This window comes from Linepithema humile, chromosome 7 (assembly GCF_040581485.1).
Source record: "Linepithema humile isolate Giens D197 chromosome 7, Lhum_UNIL_v1.0, whole genome shotgun sequence".
Taxonomy (NCBI): Eukaryota; Metazoa; Arthropoda; class Insecta; order Hymenoptera; family Formicidae; genus Linepithema; species Linepithema humile.
In genome coordinates, this window is record NC_090134.1 from 20,964,729 (window position 1) to 20,989,203 (window position 24,475).

Consider the following 24,475-nt stretch of genomic DNA (forward strand, 5'->3'; position numbering starts at 1 on the left):
GCTCCCGACACGCCACGGAAGTCGTGTCCCATCTCGCATGTGCGCCTAAGCTTTGTTATTCTTATTCCGGCGGACGCTCGTTAGCCACTCAACACGCAACCCAATTTCTTCTCCGTTTCTTCTCGGCTCACCAACCGCCAGCACAAGTCCATCGGTCGCTTTAATCTTTCCAGATACACGCATAACGCACACATATGGACATGTATTTACTTTGCTTTAAAAGATGTGTGCACGTATATGTGCGCATGTCCGAGTAAATTGCAATAAAATAAAAGCAAACGTTATTTTTCAATATTATCTTTCTCCTTAGACTTTTTCTCAGATTTAATTTATTATATCCATTGCAAATCAGATAAAGCGACAATGGGCGTGCAGATCGATCGGCAGTTAAACATCATGTCCCCTTTGCGTGAATCATACTGAATTACATCGCAGCGCGATCCCCCCCGAGGGCGAGGGTAACAAAATTGCGTACCACCCAGTAGTAATTTCACGAGCGCGTAAAACCTTTTTACGATATTTTAATCCGGCAGATTGACATCGCTCGGAGATTTACCTCGCTTCTCCGCCGTCGCCCGTCCTGCGCTCTGCTGGATGGGCCCCGGGGACAGCAGTCCTATTCCCTCGCAAGTGATAATACCTACGTACCGGGGCGCCGCACATACTAGCAGGATCCCGCGGTGCGCAGTTGACGATGAAATATGTACACCGTAAAAGTGGCATCCTTTACCGGCGCAGTGACTGGGTTGCGCGACCTTCGTTACGCCACGGGTTTAATTTGGTCGCAATTTAGAAGGGCTACGACCGGAATTAATTGCCGTCTCTCGCTCAGCCGGCGCACCGACCGCGCCTTGAGCCGCACGCGCTCTCTCGATACCACGCTGTGATCTCAAGACCCATTCATACTATCCAAACAAACGAATGAACAGAGGATAGTGTATAGAATTGGTATGTACAGAACCGAAACCTATTAGGTTATTTGTCCTTCGACTCGATCTTATGTCGATTGTGTGTCGATACACAGTCTAAAGAAGAAATATATTTACTATAGATATACAAAAGGACAACGCTTCTTTGTGACATCGTTCGTTTGGATAATGTAAATCTAATTTTGCACGTGTCCTAGATGTTTTCGATTAGTTTGTCTTGAGTTTTTTATTTCGTTCGCGATGTAAAACGAAAAACATGAGAATGTGAGAAAAGAAGAAAAGACGCGATTGTTTTGTTAGAATGATTAAACGATGGTATCGCACATCGCGGAAATTAGAGCGAAAAAATGCTCCAGAACGCGCGAAGTTGGATTTAAAAAGAACTCTGTATTCCATTCAGATTTGCTACTTTGTTCGTATCTAGTACAGTACGCAGCGTAGCAGTATTCGCGCGTATTCATTAAACCGGTTCTGCATCTTTTTTTTTCGTGAAATATGCGTAACGCATCTGCTGTGTATTCAATGCAATCCTACTGCGGTAATTCGCACCATTCATTTAGAAACAAGCATGCAGAATAGAAGTTGGGCTTTATCATCTCCGTTAACAACATTGAAGTAAAAATACAAAACAGATTATTATACCTTTTGAATTATGCTAACACAATAATGCATCATCTAGATTACGGCGGTACTTATAGCAGATTGCAAAATGTAAACACATAACGCAATATGTTCCAACCGGTGGAGTAAACTTTCATTCTGATAATGTAAAAGAATCCATTTCATTGTACGGAGCACTCGCCGCATCTAAGGAATTCCAAATCACAATCGATAAATTCGGAATCGATTGCATAACGCGGCGAGTATTCCCGTGCGGAAGCGCAGTATACGCGTACGTTCCATTATGCGGACCCTCGGGATTGCGAGAAAGAGCCGCATCGTGCTTTCTCCGAATCCTCCTCCACCTATGCGCCATCGTCAAGGATTCTCTCGGCGTTTCGAGAGCACCGGCCCGAGAGTGGCGCGGAGCGGCGTACTCTCGGTCCCCAGGTCGTTCCGTTTATCTCGAGCACCGTCGTTTCGCGATGAATAAACAGCAGTGGGGCTTCTTCGAAACAATTTAATCTACATAAGCTAACAGCTACCTGTCTCTACTCGCATCGCCGGTGGGGAGATCCGAGCTACTCGGTGGAACGTAGCCGGGCGCAAAGCAGCGGCTTGTCCCTCGGCCACGCTCGCACACACTCGAACGAGATCAGCGCTAGTCCCTCGCGAGTAGCAGCGGGCCGAGAAATCGGGCTGAAGAGGAGAACAACGACGACAGGGAAAGCAGCGAGAGAAAGGTACCAGGGATAGCACCTAGAAGTAAAGCTGCCGCTATAGGAGAGTGGAAGGGACAATGGGTGTGAGAGGGGAGGGGGTGGAGGACGGTCGGTCGACGGCTTCAAGAATCTACGGGGCCACAAATAAGAGATAAAGCTGGCCTGGCACCTCGTATCTACGATCTGGCCTCCGTATCACCCGTGGCCCGGGGGGGTATAAGAGACGGAGAACCTCCTCCTCCAGGAGAATCCACCATAGATTGAATTATCGTTCCCGATCGATTTCGAATTTAGCCTGCCGCTTCTCCGCGCCGTTGTCTTCGTCCGGATTGGAATGGACAGCGCAACGAGGAGGAGGTTACGCAATTAACCCCGAGTAGTTTATTAACTAAAATTACGCGATGCCGCGCGTAAACTCGAGCTTAAATGTGCGGGAAAAAATCTCAACTCCCCCGCTCACAAATTGATTTGTGAGAACGTCGACGGATTTTCACCGACATTGTTTGTTTTTGAAAGATTGTCGGTCTACGATAAATGTAACGATTTCAAGGAAGTAGGAAAAGGGACTTATCCCGCGAAAGTGAAAACTATCTTTCGTCAATATTGACGATATGTTCGCGTATTCGCTTTGTCAGCTGAGAATTGCTTTCCCAACCAACTCACCTCCTGTTGTTACCTTCAATAACACCGTGCAATGTTGAGAATGAAAATCTATAAATATCGTAGAGATGTAATATATATTGTGCATACAAACGAATTCTCTTGAACACAGCCATTCCTATATTCTGATCTGATTCTTCAGGATACTTTTAAATTAATCAATTAACGATAGATCATAATCGCGTTTCGCATATGTTCTCAATTGTCAACGCGTTTCGTTGAATGTACCGTTTCTCTTTTTACTGTTCTCTTTCTTTAAAACAAATATATAAGTAACCACCGCGCAAAGCGCCGTTTCTCGATAATTATATCAGGACTGGCGTCCTGTGAGGTATGATAGCGTAACATATGCAGATAATTCCCACCGCATTTATTTTAGAAAACGCGGCGGTTTCTTCTTTTTTTTCTTTCGGTCTTCGGGGTGGCTCGACGAGTCAGCGGGAATCTTTAATTAGCGGCGTATTTAATTTTTATCTTATCGCACCGCGAAGATCGGATGACTTACGCACGTCTACGTGTAACTTTCTATCCGGACGCCGCGACCCACGGGTGGTGCAAGACTTTTGACTTTAAATCACTTGCCGGGAAAAAGGATGCAAGATGCAGGGGAAGAGGCGAAAAGAGGTATTGAACGAGCACTTACCTCAACGGATTTGCGAGAAGCACCGTCCTGATAAAAATGCGCGATTGCTCGTGCGCCAGTCTGTGGGCGAACGACCACCGGTACCTGCACATACAAATGGTTCGTATTATCAAATCTTCCGCATCAACTATAACGACATGCGTTATTTCGTGTTTTCTACGGTGCGATAAATGAATCCCTGAAAAATACAACGCCACGTTACCCATCTCATTTCACGCTTCGATCGCACTTCCGCGTGTACGACGACAACGATCGCACGACAACGACGAGCGGTGAATGAAGAAAGTGCCTGCATTAAAGATAAACGTAAGTGAAGTGCGAGTAGAGAGAGAAAGTTATTTGTTACCGAACGAGTTTCGTGAGCTGTATCTCCGATAAGACAGTTAATCGAGTTAATATCCAATCTTTGCAAAATTAATAATGTCGAAATCGATAAATGTCAGATAGGATAATGCGGAATACGTTCTAAGAATGAGACATACGCTAGTCATTTTGTTCAATCCATCTTTTATAGAAACTCTCTTCCACCGCGACGAGATAAACTTCTCGCCTTGTGAGTCAATATTTGCTAAATCGCCCGTTTCAGATGTGTCAGCCCCATCTGCACGTTACAGAATGCATGACTTCAATGAAATTGATAGTATGCAGCTGTATTTTCTTTCCTGTTTATATCAGTGGGTTCGACGGTCTTTATTCATAAATTGTATTTCGCAATGTTAGGACTTTTAGAAGATTTTCCTGTTACATTACCGTGGATAAGCCATTTCAGATCGATACACGCGTAAGCGACTTTATTTTTTATTTCTTTTACGCTTTTATCGCTGATTTATATATCCTCTTATCGTTATTTTAATTTTGTTACTTTAATCTCGTTATTTCAATGTCGTTAATGTAATAGCTATTATTAAATTTGCAATGCAATTTTTCTTGAAATATGTGCATTTTATTACAATCATCTCATTCCTTTCTCTGCAATCCTACAATTATGTTCTACAAATCATTATATAATTAATTATTTTAAATGTATGCAAGAATATGTCAAACATTAATTTATATGACTTTATTTGTATAATGCAATATTAATTAAAAAAGTTATAAATGTCACAAAATTTTATTTATTTTAAAAATGTTGTAAAATATCACTGGCTGTTACCTTTTCTTGTGAATCACCTGACGAACAAATTTGGGTTAATTGCAGGCTCGGTATGATAATATTCATTTATGCAATTTAAGTAATTGCCGTCATTAAAACGACAGTCTTGCGGCTGTTCCGCAAGCACGCAAGCAACTGTTTCGATGCGGTGAAACTGCACCAGTTTTATCTCTCGATATTTATCCGTAAAATGTACAACAACTGCACAATGTTTTATAGTGCTCCGTTGTTATTTTTATTTCTCAAAATGATAGGATGAGATTTTTTAATATCTGCGATAATAACGCGGTGTACGCAAATAAAACTTCTTAATTTGCATGACGCATTATTGCGAGTACGGAACAATATGGCAATAAGCTAAATTTCTAATTACAAGAAACGCTCATAATAAATTCAAAAATTTATAGTGTTTCAGGTAACCACTAGGCAATTAGGCTCGGTTAATGGATTCTAAACTGTCAGTTATGAGTCTCTAGCTTCATGTACACGCGGTCGTATCACGTATACTTCCTAAGCGGATAATGATCCGTATAGGTTTGCGCAACTGCAACAAATAATCATTACTCAATAACGGCTATATTGCAGACAACACTAATATGCTCGTGTGTTATTAAGTAAACATTTATCTTTAATGATGAAAATTATCAACGTACATAGAAAGCAATAAAGCAATAAATTCCCTCTTGTGTGCTTTTGTTAGAAGCAAGGAGGAATCTTATTTCAATATACTTTACTGCTCATATCTTCACGATGCAACTGATACTTTGCCGTACAGCTTCGCTGTATTCTGATATCAGTATCTATAACATCGCTAATTACTGGTGGATTTAATTTCAGTGCGCATATGAGTTAATATCAACAACATATACGCGAACCAGCAACAACGAGTCAGATCTCTATTACTGATATACACACCGGTGTCGGTTAATATGCCTTTCCACGTTAGGTCCGTATAAAACTATATCGTGATCGCGGCGGTAAACATGATCTCTTGCCAACAAATGAGGTCCTAATTCGTCCATAATTATCTCTCGCTCTATAGCCTTCACTGAATATGTAATTTAGCGGCAAATCCCTCCCGCATGCTGTTGTGGATATGTACCTCACACACTTCATACCTACTGATTGTGAGTGAGCACATGTATATTATTTACCCCACATAAGTTACGGTACACAACTACAAAGGATAAGAGACGAGACAAACGTTAACATATTCAGCTATGCGCACGTTAATGCGCTATAATTTGCATACTATCATTATCACCTGCGTATCTGAAAATGATCGTGCAGATTAGCTGAACTCGCCCGGTACTTTCGGGCAAACTCTCTAAACTCGGACGCGATGGTATGGCAACTACGGTCATTACTAATAAAGATATCGCAAACCAAAACACTTTAACTTAAATTAAAGCACTTCCGAGAGAAAGCTAGAAAGCCGACGAAGAAGCTAATTGTAAGCTGAATTCAACGATCTGTCAGATATAATTCATTTTACTATTAATTTTTCCCGTAAGCGTTTTGTGCACCCTTGTCGAGCTGCCCCCTCCCCCCCCACCTTACACAAATAAAAAAAACTAATAGCGCATAATTATAAGCTATTTATGAGCTTTCATATTCCGCAAATTAAAATTTTTGAGCTCGTCACGCTGAGCATAAATTTAATGTTTTTCGTGGGGGGGGGGGGCTGAGTCGATATTGATTAAGGGTTGTTTGAGGACTAAGGGGTAAGCTTAAAAATCAAAACTATATCAGTTCAAAAACTCATAAATAAAACTCATAAATAGCTCTTAATTCTACCGCAAAGATTGATTCAATATTTTTGTTTTTAAGCGGTGGGGGGGCTGAGTCAATATCGATTAAGAGTTGTTTGAGGACTAAGGGGGTGAGCTTAAAAATCGACTCAGCCTCCCCCACGAAAAACATTAAATTCATGCTCAGCGTGACAAGCTCAAAAATTTTAATTTGTGGAATATGAAAGCTCATAAATAGCTTATAATTTTGCGCTATTGGTTTTTTTATTTGTGCAAGGTGGGGGGGGGGGCAGCTCGACAAGGGTGTTTTATGCAGCAGCTCTTAAAAAGTAAAAAAGTTATTTAAAAATTTTAAGAACTAAATTAAAATTACACTATTTGATTTGCTGAAATGTAGCATACAAAGTAAAGATAAAACTTGCTGTAGGCTTGATTATAGCCTTCTTGATTCTGAAATATGCACAAGTTGTTTTATCGCTATCGTCCGCTAATGCTCAAAGCGAATGCGGCAACTAACGTGAAAAATGGATGCAGTATCGTTTCTAGCAGGTGCATTTGCTAATGTCGCTGTGAGCGACATAAGTAGTAACGGAATAGAAAACACTGCTGCTTACAGTCAAACAAACGCCGCTGCTATAGCAGCTACATAAAGAGAAGGACAATGTGAATAGTGTAGCCAGTACTACAGCATCTGCTAAGTAACGCACATGGAACAAATACATATTCTACTGTCGAAGCTGCAGCCAATAGAAATACAGCAAAAGAAAAAAGCGCGGGATCTGCAGCCAGCAGCAGCCAACGCATTCACTGGAAGTAATTCTGGTAAAGGAAGAACACCATTTACAGCAGCGGCTAACACAAACGTTGAAAGTAATTCTCATGGAGAAAATGCATAATCTGCAGCTTAAGTAGCAGCAAACGCTGAAAGTAACTCTATTAAAGGACATGCAAGATATGCAGCTCATTTAGCAGCTAACGTAATTCTCATAAAAGAAACACACAAGTATATGCACAAGCGCGTTAGCCAATGCAAGCGCTGAAAGTAACTCTCATGAAGGAAACGCAAGATCTGTAGCACAAGCAGCAGCCGCTGCGCAAACGCTGAAAGTAATTTTCGTGGAGGAAACACAAGAGCAGCTGCACGAGCATCTGCACAAGCTAATGCAAATGCCGCAAGTAAAGGATCCTATAAAGTCATAAAAGGCGGTCAAGATGATACTCATATCCATAAATGTAACAAGGATAACAGTATAAAAATACATGGATGGTATGACAAGAATGAAGGAATAAATATTATAAGTTCTTCGCATTCTGAAAATTATGCAGGAGCAAGTAGTGCAACTTCCGCACAAGCGATAAGCTGCAGATATGAAAAGGAAATTAATTCGAAATAGGGCCATGAGTTTGATAAATTGATATTGAAGATATTTCCGCAAAAGTAAAAAGTATCTCGGCTGAAATGAAAATTGCGATTCACACGAATACGAAAATCGTAGATACAAAATCGGAAATAGCATTGCATCTGCTGCTGGCTCGGCCGGTGCCAACGCGGACTTCAGAAGTCATAACAGGAAAGAATTATAGATATAGTCGAGCTATAGCTCAGAGTACAGCTGACACAGAGGTTAAAAGTGAAATATACGGAAAAAGTAGCAAGAACTGCCGCACTAGCTACAGCTAATGCAAATGTTACCAGTACAGCATATAATAAAAATGATGTACTTGTAGCTGCACAAGCTATAGCAATTGCAAATGCCATAAGTAAAGACAAATATGGATATGCTGCTGCTAACAGTGAAGCGAATGCATTTGCATGAAGCCAGAGAAGTCATGAAGATTGCCATAATTCTTGGAAGAACCATAAACATGATAGAATTCGTGTAATTCGCAGTATAATATATAACAGAGGAAGAGAAGAGCAGTTAGTGAGGCGGTTGCAAGTTAGAACGATACTGTTGCTGGAAGCAACGGACAAAAAGGAACCGCTAGTGCCGCAACTAACAGCGCATCCAATACTGCTACTACAAGTAACGGACGAAGTAGAATCGGTGATGTTGCATCTGTCTGATGATTCTAATTCTGTTGCTGTAAACAAGAGCGAATGCTGTTTGCCAATGCCACAAGAAACGGTTAAATCTTGAAAATAATCTTTCACATTAAATACTTGCAAGATTTTTAAATGCAATAATAATTAAAAAACTTTTTTAGGGAAAATATAGAATTAGAATGTGCACTACGCGGAATGCTTAACTGACGGAATATTAGTGTAATAAATCAGAATTTTAAGTTCAATATTTACATCTATAAAAATTGTATATTATATAAATTATAATTATAAGTAAAACATGTTCTTATTCAATATGCAAGCTATAACAGAATTTCTCTGCTGTAAATATTTTTAAAATTTTTGCATGCTTACGATAAACAATGCTTGATGAAATAAACAACAACAAATAATCTATTTTAATAACGAAGACTGATGAATTCGCCGTGAACGACCTCATACATTTATATACATTACATTTCATCACGTTGTTTTGTTCATTAATCATAAATAACGGTGGATAAATCACAATCAGTAAGATTACGTTAATAGTGACGGCAGTTTCGATAAATCTGTTTTCTATTATATTTCTAAAAGTATCGTACAACCGCGGCGATGGCTTTCGCGCCAGAGTAGTTCGTATTGATTGCTTTATAGTTTTATTATTCACAACCTTTACTTTCGCGCAACAGTAAATACGAGATCTGCCTGATCCGTGGTCGAACCTGCGCACCTCGTAGAACATGTTTTATTGAAACACTTATCGCAGCGGACGTGTTGAATATAAAAATCTTATGATCATTCGAATTTATATCGTATTCCGCTGCTTAGACATTCGCCGCTCCGTCATGGTGTAATGCGCACCAAGCCGATAAAATATTAGCGTGGCTATTTATACTCGCCAAAAAATTCAACGTTATTCAATTACCAGACGCAAGTTCTCGTGCTCGTCAATAATTGCGCGCAACGCGGCATTCGTGCGTATAGTTTTATTTATCGTTTTATGTCGCATAGAGAACAGGAGAAACGGTTCTATCATAATCATATTTATCTTTATGAAATATCGGTCTATTTATCTATAACGTATCATTAAATAAATTTCTATTGCCTTTTGTACACATTGAAATAGAAATGTTGATGCATTATTTATTGAGGCGTTTTATATTATAATACGTTAGCATGAATCAGGAAGAAAATATTTGTTTGTCTTATTCGATATTCAACTCGATCGGAGCATAGAAAATGCGATTAGAGAAAAGATTCTCAAATATATCTACTTTCCAAGTATTAATTACAATCTACCTTTATCGCGTCTCTAGTTTCCATTGTACATACAATGTATTATCTGACAGATGATCGTGCAATGTGCGATTATTCGAAGAAAGAATTTTTACATGGCCTTTTACTAGATAGAATATGTCTTTGTATAGATAAGTTTCCTTGTGTTTAAAGTGACTCTTTTCGTGCTACAAAGCGAGAATTTAACAAACGAGGCTGCATTCACGTTACTTAAACAATGCAAGCCCGCGTGATTAAGGGGATTGTTCAGGTTGGCTGGATCAAGCACGCTGTAGAGCGTCGTGAAATTGCGGTTTATACCGCAAATAGAGATGATGAATAAGGCTGAAGTGGAAGCGATACGAGACTTTTCCATTTCCTACAGTCATTCTGAATAGCGGTGGCATGGAGGCAGATAATATCGCAGTAATATAATAATAGGAATGTTAATGGAGACTGTTACTCGCGCGTCATGTTCTATTTAATCCCTTCGAAACGGAACCCACCTCTCGGTACCATTGAGTACTTTCGATAGATAGATACTCAAACGAAAATTGAGTCCCGTGGAATAATGATTTATAATCTTGATAATCGAGCAGCGCGGGAGCGCTTCCACTGTCGACATTTCGCAATTCGCGTCCAAAGCCGACACAATACGACGTCTAGCTACTGGTGGGCGGTAGCAGAATGTCGTTTACTGTAGGAGCTGCTTCGCGGCAATGATAGCGTTGCGTAATGCCACGGATGAGACTATCTGCGGAGCGTAATGCAGCAGAGTGCGGATTCGAGTAGGTCCGGAGGGTGGGTACTCGAATGAGTGGGGCGCGAATATAGGATGATTATGTCACGGTGTGATGTATGGGGACTGGCAACGTGCCATGCGGTCATCCGACCGCAGCATATAGCATCCCCTCCTTGTATCTCCCGTCTTCCTTATTCGACGGTATCCCTTGATCTCCTATATAATTTTCTTATAGCCCAGTCGATATGTCAAAGACGAGCGTTATCAAACATTATCAATCACTCGTGTGGCATCGGTTAACATTTACATTCCAGTCGTAAAATATTTGCATACTATAAAAATGCTTTTAATCTTGTCTCACTATCACGCGAAGGAAACGTGAAACAATTGTATGTTGCGGTCACATATCTCCGCGAGATAAATATGATAATGTTCGTATACTCCATTCGTAGTCTTTTTGTCTCGTATATCTCAACGCCACCAAAAAAAAAAACTTGTCATTCGAAGCGAAAAGTTCGTTAACGCGGTTTATTGTCGTCGCAACTGGTAATTCTTCCTTCATGGGTGGTGCTGTAAACTTTAAGACACCACAACTTTAGGGGGGGGGGGGGGGCTCACATGTGAGTCAGCTTAATGTTCGGTGCAGCTAACCGAATCGCTCCCGTCGCGATAAGACCCATCGCGGAAGAAATCTTTCATCATGATTATGCGAATCGTGACATACTGTACCGTACAATCAGTTTAATCGAAGCGATGTTCCGTTAGCGGATAAAATATTACGTGCTTTTCAAATTCTGCCGGAACATCGTCAACGTTAACCTGGTCCTTCCTTGTATATATGCGTTGTGTATCAAGCAAAAAAAAAAAACAAGGACGATAAAGCAGGCGAAAAAGAGAAAGAGCGTGGATGGAAGAGACGAGAAATCACGTGTACAGTATGCACACATGCATTATGTTGCAGAGATACGCAGGGGACAGTTGTAACGCTTAGTGACGCCCAGTATATTTATGTTACGCAACGCTCCCGTGCCTCTTCGCACACACTTGTAGGCGTGATGTGTAAAATGCGCATCCGCATAGCAAACCCCATGTGAACCGTTGCACTGTTGCGATACTACGATTTTAAAAGCCATCGACTGAGCCAAACTCGTTGACAACTACGTGATTTAGCTATTGTTATTTGTGTATACAAGATAGAATTTGTGTTTTTTTCTGCATCGCAAATACTAGAAATTAAATTGCAAAAATATTTGCCCGTTATAAATCACGGCAGTTCTTTAACTTTTTCTACGTAATTTTCATATGAGTTGATTCTGTCAAGAAAATCATTAGCCGAATCCCTACTGTTTGTCCTCTTTGAGGACCATAAAAATTCCTCGAAAAAAGCCGACCGTCCAAGCAGATGGAAGCGTTTCTATATGGATTCCCGTGAGTGACGTGGATTGTAGGAATTCTTATCCCACGGTCAACGCGGGCAAAGGCAACGCGGGAGAGGAATTGGTTGTAGACACCGACAACACCGACAGTTTCATAGGACTTCGTGGTTTGGGGCGATGGCAGAGCATACCGGCGGTGCCTTCCAGGTTTAAAAACATCCGTCCAGGATGACTCAACCGGTCCTTCAACCAACCGCAGCAACCTGCCCGCTTAGAGAAAAACCTGCTACATGCGGCGCAGGGTATTCGATTACCAGCGCCAACGGTGCCTTTTAGGACGTGAAAATTAATGGTGAGATTAACAATCGAGAGCAAACCCATTTAATACTGCGCGCATCTGTACAATTATAATGGTATAAGAACGAGAAATTAAACGAATACAATAACATTTATTAGAGTTGCCGTTTTTTAAGAATATATACATACCGGCCAATACTTTTGCTCTTCGTGCGTATCACAAATTCAATCGCGTGTATTCGCTTCGCTCGCTCTCGTTGTCAACGCGTGTGTATATTGGATAATGTAGAGTTTAATTTAACTGATTCACGTTCACGTTGTTGCTTGTTAAAAAAAAAAGACGTATCATACGATAACTTGCATCGGTGTGCAAATACTATTTCACGAAGATCGTAACCGGCTGTCACCTGTCAGCACTTCTTGCAATCGGCCGGGCAGCGGCGGCTACACGAGCTTTGCGTGAGATAAGCGCCGACAAGAGTCCGCGTTGCGTACGTATTACATGAAATACGCATTTGCGCATACGCGTGTATCGTGCGCCCATAACGAAATTCGAAGCAATTTTAAAGTACTCGGCAACGCTCACCGCGTGAGGGCGTAAATTAATTCTTCGCGAAGAGCGGCTCGCAACTGGCTCGCGCAATGATGCGCAGAATGCGTCGTTGGTTTGTCACGATGCTTGGCCGATAGAATAAATGACTGCGCGTGACGTACGAAAGTAAATTATAAAATATGCGCTGTAAGCGCGTCGCGCTCGTGATTGCATACCCGTGATTAATGAACGTGGCGTAATTGCGCCCGCGTCGCGTATAGCAAATAATTCAAGTGCCGAAACTTCTCCGACTATTAAACGCTCCACTGTGAGAACTACTATTTACTAGAGACGACGATGCGCCGACGTGAGGATAATTATAATAAATAATTCGGAGCGCAAGAGTATGCTGAGTAATCGCCATGTGGAAGTTCTCACCATAGTCATCGCACGTTGTACTTGCTGTAGGAATTCTATTCTCCGCAAATTACTTTGTATCATCAAATCAATTGCGCGTTACGCAGACTTGCTGCATGTACGCGCGTGGCTGGCATGGAAAACCCACGTTAAACTTTCTCTTTTTCAGAAGTTTGTGGAATGTCGAAGCAGTATGCGATGCAATCACAATACGTACACGTGTTTCAAGTGTATATGGGCGTCGAAATCGAGATGAATACACTGCTCGAATTCGCGCGAATGGTGTCGACCGGAGGCGAAACGATCGCTTTGCCGCGAGAAACCAGCATTCGCATTTACATGGTCGTACGTATCAGTTACATTAATTAAATAAAGACTGGTCCGGTATCAGCGCCACGTTTCGGCCCCGGGCATATATACGGGTTGGCGCGTTATATGGCGCGTTTATTGCAGTAAGGGCGATTCGCGCGCGTTGCTCACCATAAGTCTGCGGTCGCTATCGATACTCCGATCACGTAGACCCATCCGCTTTAGCCCCGAATACTTTGGTTCTGAATACTATTGCCCGTACTCTCGACTTGCGCACACGTTTGGCCCGAACATATATATATGCTTGCGAAGAATGCGCTTCGTGCCTGTTGTCCGCGCGCCTCGCTCCTCGTCGTAATTTCTACCAAACGAAGATCCTCGTCCGGCGTGCCACAAACACTATAATGTTTACGAGGCGGACAAGACGATCGACCTCCTTCGATTAACACTGTCGCGGTTTCCCTCGCGTAATTAACACGTCGATCGAGCGCAGACCATCTGATGTCGTTCGTTCTACGAGACAGCAGTTCGCTTCGCGTACACGCAGCACATGTTCGTGAACAAGCGTGCGTGGTCCATCGCATTTTCATAACACCCCACGGCTCTTTGTATGCCGCGAAGAATATCCACTTTCGAAAATGGCGGTACGATATCGCCACTTGAGAAAACAGCTATTTACTTTGCGGATACACCTTGATTATCGATACCTGACCGCGAATCTTCGCGATGAAAAAGCGAGAGGAGGTAATAGTGAAACATGTACGCATACAAGATATCTCAAATCGACCGGATATGGTCTTTCAATCATAGATGCTATAGAACAAACTAAGAAACAATAGTTATTTTCATAATAAAATATTTACAACTATTTAATATTAAATAATGTAGAATGTTATATGTATGTAACAAATTATGCTTCGCGAATGCAAAGACAATCCGATATTTTTAAAATGATTTTAATTGAATTTTATCCAAAGACAGATTTCATTAGACTAAATTTTAGTTTAATAAAGAGTTAATATTGAGAATACAAAATATGTAACAAATAATTATTTCATAAAAGATTTTGTGAAAGGAAACTATATCAAATCATAAAGTTTTTGATTTGCTTTTGTTTCGAAAAGTATGTCAATGCTTTTTGACTAAAAGAAGTTCCGGTGCTTCTGAGATACATTGTTTATCGCGTGAAACAGTGAAGGGAAGAAGAAAGAAAGTGGGAAAGGCGAGCGGGCCAGATAGAAAAGGGAGAAAGATTGGTGGTTTGAAATAGACATCGTGCTGCCTCACAGGTTGATATAAGTGCTCGGCGTTTCCGCAGGATACGATCCGCAGCACGTGAATAACCGTTATACGGCACGGCCCGCCGCCACGTATCGGCTAACGTTCAATTATTTGAGCATCTCAGTGGTGAAATAATAGTACCCTACGGGTGTGCGTCTACGCAGAGCCCGTGCACCGATTCTTCGTCATTCCCACATAGCAATGTCTAATTATCCGTTACAGAACTCGCCAGTCTACAATCGGCACCTTAAACTTGCAGGAATCTTAGGGGCGTAGTACAAACGGATGCAAAAGAACTCGCGAAACTATCTTGATCGCGAGTAGCCTGAGCACCGCATAATCAGAAAAAAATATGAAAGCGTATTACTTACAATTAGTTGATAAACTCTACTTTCAATTTAAGAAAAAAGTAGCACACAAGCTATTTTTGTTATTGTATATATATTTATGTATCTATAGTCTATGTAATTTTGACTTGTCTTTTTTTAATATTTAATATTTTGTACGATACGTTGTATGAAATGAAATATGTATTTATAATACAGAAATAAAACTACGGATTAATAAAATTGAATTATTGTCGCGTTGCATATTATGTACCATTTGTCTAATCAATGCAGCTGTTATAGAATATTTAAGAAAAGCCTTTGAGTCTTGACATGAAATCATCGACTGTATAATAGTGTCAACCATAAATTCATATCCCGGCACGCCTACTTGTCAAGCATCTGTATGCGTCTGGATTATGCGTCCATCTGGAGCATTGTCAAAGATTCTAGGACATAGAGAACACACTTGTGTGTTCACAACACAGTGTATTCTCTATGTCATAGACCGCGCAACCGGTAGTTTTACAATGTCAGATGTAATTAAACAAATATTGATCGTGCGACATAATTATTCTAGCTGTAGAAAATAATATTTTATGAAATTGTTTATAAAATGGTACAATATTCTATTTAGCGCCGTCAAAATTGTAACAAGTTACGTTAAAAACAAAAAGAACGTGCATTTTTCGACACTTTTGATACGCTGGCGGCCGAGTCGCCGTGAAAAATGAAGGCGTCAACGCGGTAGAGCAATATGGCACAGAAAAATATTTCAAAATGTCGACATCGGTATCAAAGAGCGTTTAAGACTGCTTAATTCTCCTCACTCGGAGACGGTAACGGCAGCTGTTGCGGCAGATATGCCGCGCAGAAAACGCTGACAACCTTTACTAATGTTCGCAATTCCTTATTCCGTGGGTATCATTTATAAAACGCCACGAGCTGCTTGTCCACCGAGATGCCGGCATAATTTGTTTGGAATTTGGTCTGGAGATTACAGAAAGTGTAACGCCTTGATTAATACCGCGACGAGATTCGAGAAGTAAATCGAGATTGGATTATGAAGAGTTCTCGCGGCGAGCATCGATTGTGCACGCTTGATTTGACTGTCTCTCCGCTTTCTCCTTTTTCCTGTTCCCTTTTAGTCAGTAATTTGGTTCCGTTGTCAAACTAAAGTCTATATTACACTTCATGCGGAAGTTACGTTTTATTTAAAAAAATGATTATATCTCTTTAACGTCATACAGAGTTTGAAACATAGATATAACTAAGAACAATTTCCAACAAAGAGTACGGAAAATAATATGATAGAGCGCGTACGTTAAGAACGGTGGAATTTCTCTTGCGTTGGAAAATTACTGTAATTTTAATACAGATGATATACCATTTCATCGATATCCATTTAGAAGATCGTTCGGCTTGCGATCTGCTCACGGACTCTCCTACGCAGCGTATACTTTATGGCCCGGAAAATTGAAATTTTACCTCGGTATAACATTACGGAAACGTGGTGCTACATTTGAAAATTGTTACGATATTCGTTGGACCATTAAACGTAGTAGAAGTCAATTAAGGAAATTTTCAACGACTATCCATATTCAATATAAAAAAATTAATATTTATTTTCTCGAGTTTCAATAATATTTTTAAAAAGTATAGATAGTATAATAAATATTTTCATTTAACTAAAAAGCTCAAGTTACATTAAAGTCCATTGTTCAAATCCATTTTACTCCTTTAATAAATTTTATAAATTACATATACGAGTATATACTTATTATCCACGTGTCATATTTTATAAAACGTATGTGACAAAAACAACAAAAACAACACATTGTAAACAACGGTATGATTGAGGATTAATTTTGCACCTCTGAGTTTTATTGCGATTTTACTTTCTGATTTTTTAATATGTCGTGCATCGTGCATGTTGGTTCATGGACGTATAACGTCCATGAAAAAGTAAATTTTCTATCAAGATAATTCATTGATAAATTTACACGTTATTCCGGGTGTGTGAAGTTAACACCGCGAGATAAAAATTCCATAGTTCTGATTAGAGTTCCAGCTTCTTTTTGAAGAATTCTAACTTTAGAATTCTTCAAAAGAAACCTGATGAATTCTAATCAGAATTACGGAATTTTTATATCGGTTAACTTTCCTATTATTTCTCAGATAATCGCATCTCAGATCACTTAAATTTACAATACTAAATAAAGACATGTGTCACGAAAATAATCTTAGAAAATATAGATCTTTTACTTTATAGCCGATTTGCAAATGTTAGATTTTTAATAACAAAGCTTAATCATTTTTCCAGATTTTCGATAACGCACGTGCTGATTGAATAACTGAAGAATGTACAATATCCTAAGCATGGCTTATTGGTGCGGCAAATGTGATCGTACTAGAGACTGGAAACCCACCGATATATACGAACGGGAGCGAGACTGGACGAAGCAAGGCCATCCCATGGGCCGCTATTCCGACGAGTATTGAAATATTTCCAATGGAATTCCCATAAAGCGCGGTTGGGATACGAATGAATGAACGGTTTACACCCACCCTATCGCCGCCGGGGATTCATAATTCTTTCGGCAAACTTTTTACTGTCATTTCCCACCTGCCGTACGCGACCGCCATTCTCACCTGGAATAAAGGCCGCGCGCGGCATGCTCGGACCATTGTTCGCCGCTGTCGAAATACTTATCGATCCGTCGATGTAGACCGGCGACTACGTCGATGGATCGACCTTTGCTACTCATCCGCCCGCGCATCGGGTGTGTCTATGGACCACCGTCTGCAACACGGCGTTCCGTGTTTACGTTAGCGACGGTTTGCGCGAAGCAATTTGTCAGCACGATGACAAGAGAGACGCTGGCTGGTAGCGTCTCGTCCGAGCTCGCGGCGCAAAGTTAGGTTGACGGCGTCACGAAGTTGCAACTTTTCCGAACTGATGTTCTTCGGACATTCCTTTTTTTGTCGTGCGAAAAAGAAGGTCACGTTCCAGTTTTCGTGGGAGTAACGAGCACGGTCGAAAAAGATTCTCGTTAATTTATTCAAAACGTAATCGAGTTTCCGGGAACGAAGTTCAGTAACTTGTTACACAGGAGCAGTTGTCGCGAACGAAGTTTCGAGCGAGAAGATTCGGAGTTCTTATATTTCTCAAGCAGCTACTAGATATTGCAGAGCATCCATTTCTGGAAATAAATTGTCAAACGCCAACGAAGTTGCAACCCACATTAAGCTATATTTTTTAAATATATATAGCGCTAAACTGCTTATTACATTATTTAGGAAAATCATAAAAATATGCTCAAAAGTTATAGAATTATTATGCATTCCGAACGAGATCGTCGCTGAAGCTCCACAAATCTCTACACGAGTATGAAACTGCCAACTGTGACCATTGCCAATTTATTCGACGGCATTATCGCAGACTGAACCTTCGATTTTTATCGGATTTTGTGGTCTCGTTCGATAATTGCAGTTTTAATCAATATACTGTCCAATATCTGTCAGCGAAACAACTGCATGCGTGCCATACCGGTGTGAACAGGCAAATAGCGCGACCCTCGATTACGATAATCGCGTTGATTGTTTACAAGCTAAACTCCGGATAGCAGAAATTAATTCGATTCAAAATCGGAAGGCCCGCAAATTGCACGCGAGCAAAAAATATGTGCGAGCGTTAAACGAGCGAAATGCCTGGCACCGTAAAATGAACGATAATGTAATCAGTGTACGAGGATCGAGCGAAAAATACGACCGACCTGCCGAATACGCGTCGTGTTTTGCGAAGATTGGAAATTCCAGGTGTAAAACGATTGATGTTCCAATTATCGATTTATACAGTACATCGAGCATCAGGCGTACCAATTCCATTCGTTCTTGTATTTTTCATGTCATGTTAATTATCAAGTACGCGTCAGGATATATTTAAGCTGAATTATTTTCCACTTTGCAATATTTTTTTTAGTATTAAACGCTAAATATCCTCCTATATCGAAATCTTCTCGTTATCGAAAACCGCGAAAGTAAACATCATGATTGCGTAGGAAAATCTATACTATTCAACGAGCTGCGCATTGGTACACGCAAAATGTTAGTTCGTCTGATTTCACCAAGGATATTCCCGTATTCGTTGGCAAGTAATACTCTCATCACGAGAAGTCTGCGTTGTAATTTTCCCGCATGATTTATGGCGGCTATAATGACCGAAGAAAGGTCACGATCCCTGAGATCTTTCAGAATCGATTGAAGTCCGGGGCAAATCGTATACCTACGCTTTTGGATTAAGATAAACTAGAAAAATACTCAACTTCCGTATTTTTTTCTGACTTTTTATTCTTTTTCTTACTTCTCTTGCGCTATTTTCATATTTGCATCGTCACATGATAACGTCAAAGTGGAAAAGAATTACTAATTGTAAGGGCCATCAATTCTATTATTAGAAAAACTTATTACGATGCTTTTTTTGTCTGATGTTATCTATTAATATTAATATTTATTATATTCTGTCTTTTTCGTTATTTTTTCTTTCATTCTAACGATTGGACAAGCGGTTGGACAAATGCAAAGAAGTGAAAAGATAGCGCTAAAAAAATTGAAAAAAGAAATACGGAAGTTTTCCGCGGGCCGAGTTTAAATTATTTGCGACATCGCATATACCTCTTTGATGCACCATTCAAAGGCAAGTTAATCTCATGAGTCCACTTGACGGCGCAATTTTATCGAGCACGCTAGCTCGTCGTACATTATGTCTCAAGCGCAGATGTTCACAAAAGTCGTTTTAAATCATATATGACGAGTATCGCATACTCGTTAAATTTATAAAATCACGTTTATCGGATAATGGAGCATAATGTATTAACTTAATCTGGAAACACTACTTTAGAATCGTTCTTGTAAGTATTAGTCAAAGTTAAAATAAAATTTTATTAATTCTTTCAACAATTCTCTATAGAAAGAAATGAGAAAAAAACGCAAAATTGAATAAAATTATTATCTAACAATATGTAATTTAAATTTCATATTTAATTTTATTTGTAGAGATGACTGCATAACAGAAATACAAATTAATTAAGTTGCTTATGTCAAAATGAAATACATTATCATATTTCTACAAAATTATGTATTTAATGTTGTGCTTTCTCATTATGCTATATCGTAATGCCTAATCGTAATCGTTGAACTATAACAATTCATGATAATAACAAAATTAATTATATAAATTATTTAATTTTTAGGTTTTTAAAAGATTCGATATACGCGTTTAAGTCTTTCAAATCTTACGCTTGAGATCATGTTGAGAGTGTTTCTTTTTACGATTAAATAAGATAAGAATAAAATTATACAATGAATTCACTCACCATTTGTTGTGTATTTGCTGCATTTATTATTCCAGCGAAGTCAACGTCTGTTTGGCCCAAAATCCCGGGAAGAAAATTCACTCACACGAATAAAACGCACATCGCGAAAACACAACCGATTATCACGCACAAATCACACGATTACACGGTTTAATATTATACTTTTGATATAAATATTCATACACAATTTCTCACATTCAATTTCGACGCGAAAAAAATGCAGAAAACGATACGGAAACCGTTGAAAATTTCCTGATCAACGCGAAAAAACCGTCTCAATAATATTTAAAATATTTGTGTTACAATTATCACGAATGCTTCGTCGATCGATGAATAATTACTAATTACATATTATTATATTAATGAAATAAAATAAGTTAAATTTAGGTTAAGTACCCGAAATTTTGTTCGATTCTGTCCATGTTCATTTATTTTGAGAAAAGTATATTAAAATTGTCTCTGTAACTCTTTCCGTAAGGCATACGCAATGTAAACATGTTTACTCGAAGTCCACAAAGTGCGCTTCTTGGAAAAACAATCGCCAGACGATTCTCCGAACTGGGAGGAGTTGCTTTGCGCCATATAACCTAAACAGTATAATATCTGCCGTGCTTCGAGAGTGTGTATATTGAACGTGCTACCGTCGGGAGTATATTTCTACCGTTTACAGAAAACTATTACATTGAAATTATGCATACTTATGTGCATTTAAATCAAAATATGCAATATTAATTAGTAATTACCTTGCGATCGACAAGAAATTTCCATTCAAACAACTTAATAACGACTTTGCAACGCGTCACTTTGAACTTGGCGAACTGCGCAAGCCTTTCGATGCTATTCACGCATCTCCGCTAGTCGTCGAATGTCCGTCGTCGCGTATAGAAAAATTTCGAGAAAAATTTCGAGAAAATGGAAGAAAAATATTGTGCAATCGTTATGAAGAGTAAGTACTTCCCAAATAAAATTGATTAAAAGTTCGATACGTGGATGTGAACTCGAGCAATTATAAAAATGTATGATGACATAGTTAGCAAACGCGTTGTGCTATGAATTTGACGATACAGTCCTGACACCCAATCGCTCGACACATTTCACGTATCTCCGCTAGTCGTTGATTGTTCGTCGTCGCGTGAAGATCGACTTGAGGGCATCGAAGAAAAATAATGGACGATCGTGCGATCATATGCGCGTATTTTACAAGTAAGAGAGATTAACAGTATGATGCATGGATCCGAGGTAGGCTAAAATTTCGTCGAGTTTTTTTTCTTTAACGACCGTCTTGACGATTGGCGTATTAACCTTTCACATACCTCTGTATCTGCTAGTCATTGAATGACTGCGTATACATGAATTTTGAAATCGTCAACAAAAAGCATCGGATAATTACGTCGTAGATGCATCAAATTTTGATAATACAACCTGTATAGATCGTCGCACATAAATATTGTCGAAAATGTTGAATAAAAATGTCTCGAGCAATTATACGAATGTAAGATGACGTAGTTAATAAGCGCGTCGCGCGCTATATCAATTTGATGACACAGTCATACCACACGAACCGCTCGACACATTTCACCTATCTCGGTCAATTGGCTATCCACTGTCACATGTAAATCGACTTTGAGCATCGAAGTAAAAAATGGCGATCGTGCAGTTATGTTATGTTGGAAATAATTACCTATTAAGACAATCATTAAAAAAAATTCGACGAAATCTTACTCTAGACGCATCGGTATTATTCACTTACACTCATAAAGTGTTTATTATTTTAATATAAAATCTTATATTGTACTTTAACACTTGTAATATTTTGAATATAAATTAAGCATAAAAATGAGTATATGTATAATTTCAGATCACTGCACACGCGTCATTATTTTCGAAAACATTTTGAAAGATATTCATCAGAGAATCGCAACTGCTACAAATTGAACAATCGTACACACGCATCAAAATGAATCTCAAAACATCGTTGTTATTTGTTTTTGTTATCATGAACATATTAATTCATGATACAATAACAGTAACACCTGAACCAGAACCTAAACCAGATTGTAAGTATTTCTCTTGTCACACATTGAACGCAAAAATATTTTATTACATTTGTTATATTTTTAATACAACTTGAACAATTTAATTCTTTGAAAATGTACATATGTACATTTTATTATCACGCATAACTATATGTTGATAGAAAAAAATTTTAATTGTCAATTTATTTTAGCCACAATAAGGCATTATAATAGATATTTCTACTGTACATTATTTAATACACTTGCATTTTGCTTCTAGTTTGTTATCTGCACTTGGAGCTAGGTTTTTGCGAATCGTTCGTCAAGACTGTAGTACTAAGATATTGGTACAATTCAGAAACAGGACATTGCGAATCGTTCTATTATCAAGGTTGTAGAAACAATTTAAATAATTTTGAGTCTTTAGAAGATTGCCAAGAGATATGTGAATTCTGAAACTTGAAAAGTTCTCTAATATCTACATAAAATTATATTTACACAATTTACATAAAAATACCAAATTAAAATCTGTGAAAACACTTGTGCCAATATTTTATTGAACAATAATTAACTATCATCAAATTACGCACTCAAATGTAAAAAAATAAAAAAAAGTAGTGCATAAAATTTACTTTCTATTTTCCGTGCTATGTTCTATACATAGTATTACTTATTATGATTTAACAATATCTTAACATTTAACAATTTCAATGAAAAATAACGCATATATTTGATTTATGATTCAAATATAATTTGTGAAAAACTTTCATTGAAAATTTAATACAATTCAAATTTAGCAAAGTGTTAATTTTGTATATATGGTGATATTTAGTAGTAATAAAAATTTAAGTAATTTTAAAACCATAACAGTATCTAAAAAAACAATACAGATATCTTTATAAAAATTTTATAATTTATAATTTTTAATAAAAGATTCTATGAATTTCTAAAATATGTGTATAAATATTTTATTTTCATTATCACTTTTCACATAATTAAGTGTAATAAACTCAAATGTATAAATATGTACAAATAAAAATGTTAAAATAATTTATTGCTTTTTCCTCGCTATAATACCTATGTAATATTAAGTATAAATATATAATAATATTACGATATGTATGTAATACCTTTAACAATACATAGAATTTGGTATGGAATTTGATACTTGTATATTATTTCAAAAATATTGTTTCAATTAGATTCATTACAATTACTTGTAAGAAAAAGAGTAAGATATTTCATAAATGAGAAATAATACAACAAATATATACCTCCTTCATATATCTATATATATATAAATATGTAATATCTTTTGATATTAAGATTAATTTTTAAATATATGAACTATATAACAAACTTTTGAATAAAAAAATTAAGATTTTTAATTTAAAGAAACTTTTTATTATTTATAAATAATAATGGAAAGGAATAACTAAAAAATTCAGTATTTATTTAGTATTAATTAAATTACATTTATGTAATGTAAAATGTTTAGTGTCGAATTATTTTTTATATGTACAAAATAAGTTAATTATTAAGCCAATTTCTACATGAGAGATCAAATTTTTTATTCATGGTAATTTATTTAATAAATTCTTAGATTTATACAGATTTTCATACATTTTTCTTTAATTTAAGAATTATTTTGTTTTCTTAAAACCTCTGTCGACAATTTAAACGCTTTTAGTGTTCCATAGATTATGGGCGTATCAAGGTGTGCGACCTCTAGCGTTTAGTTTTTATAAACTGATATAAAACAAATTATAAAGTTCAAACTTATAATGTCACTGAAACAATATAAATAAAATAAATAATGATTTCTTTGTCATTTTCAGAACACATTTTCGTAAATTAAAAAAATAAAAACTATATAATGTTACTACAACAAATTTTTGATCCGCAAACAAGGCGGATTTTCACTGTGGCGAAACTCTATTGCGGAGCATCGCAAAATTTTTAGAATATGCCTTAAAGTTTTCTTAAAACCGCATGGTATTATATATTAGTTACGCTATTCATGAC

General features: G+C 38.1%; 1 protein-coding gene and 1 long non-coding RNA gene across 2 annotated transcripts in view; one reads left to right on the plus strand and one right to left on the minus strand.

Annotated features, from left to right (window-relative positions):
- The window catches only part of LOC137001108 (uncharacterized), an 86,216-nt gene extending 65,203 nt beyond the window's left edge, over positions 1-21,013 (minus strand). The window contains exons 1-2 of the mRNA XM_067359255.1: positions 20,436-21,013; positions 3,555-3,638 (exon numbers count right to left, since the gene is read on the minus strand). Coding sequence (XP_067215356.1) covers positions 3,555-3,638; positions 20,436-20,438 — 87 coding nt within the window. The 5' untranslated portion in view covers positions 20,439-21,013. The remainder of the gene's footprint in view (positions 1-3,554; positions 3,639-20,435) is intronic.
- Positions 21,014-21,246: 233 nt separating this feature from the next.
- On the plus strand, positions 21,247-24,319 carry LOC105668488 (uncharacterized). The gene is made up of 4 exons (XR_001100109.2): positions 21,247-21,381; positions 21,466-21,638; positions 22,294-22,492; positions 22,731-24,319. It is a non-coding gene; the product is annotated as an uncharacterized lncRNA (long non-coding RNA).
- The last annotated feature ends 156 nt before the right edge of the window (positions 24,320-24,475 follow it).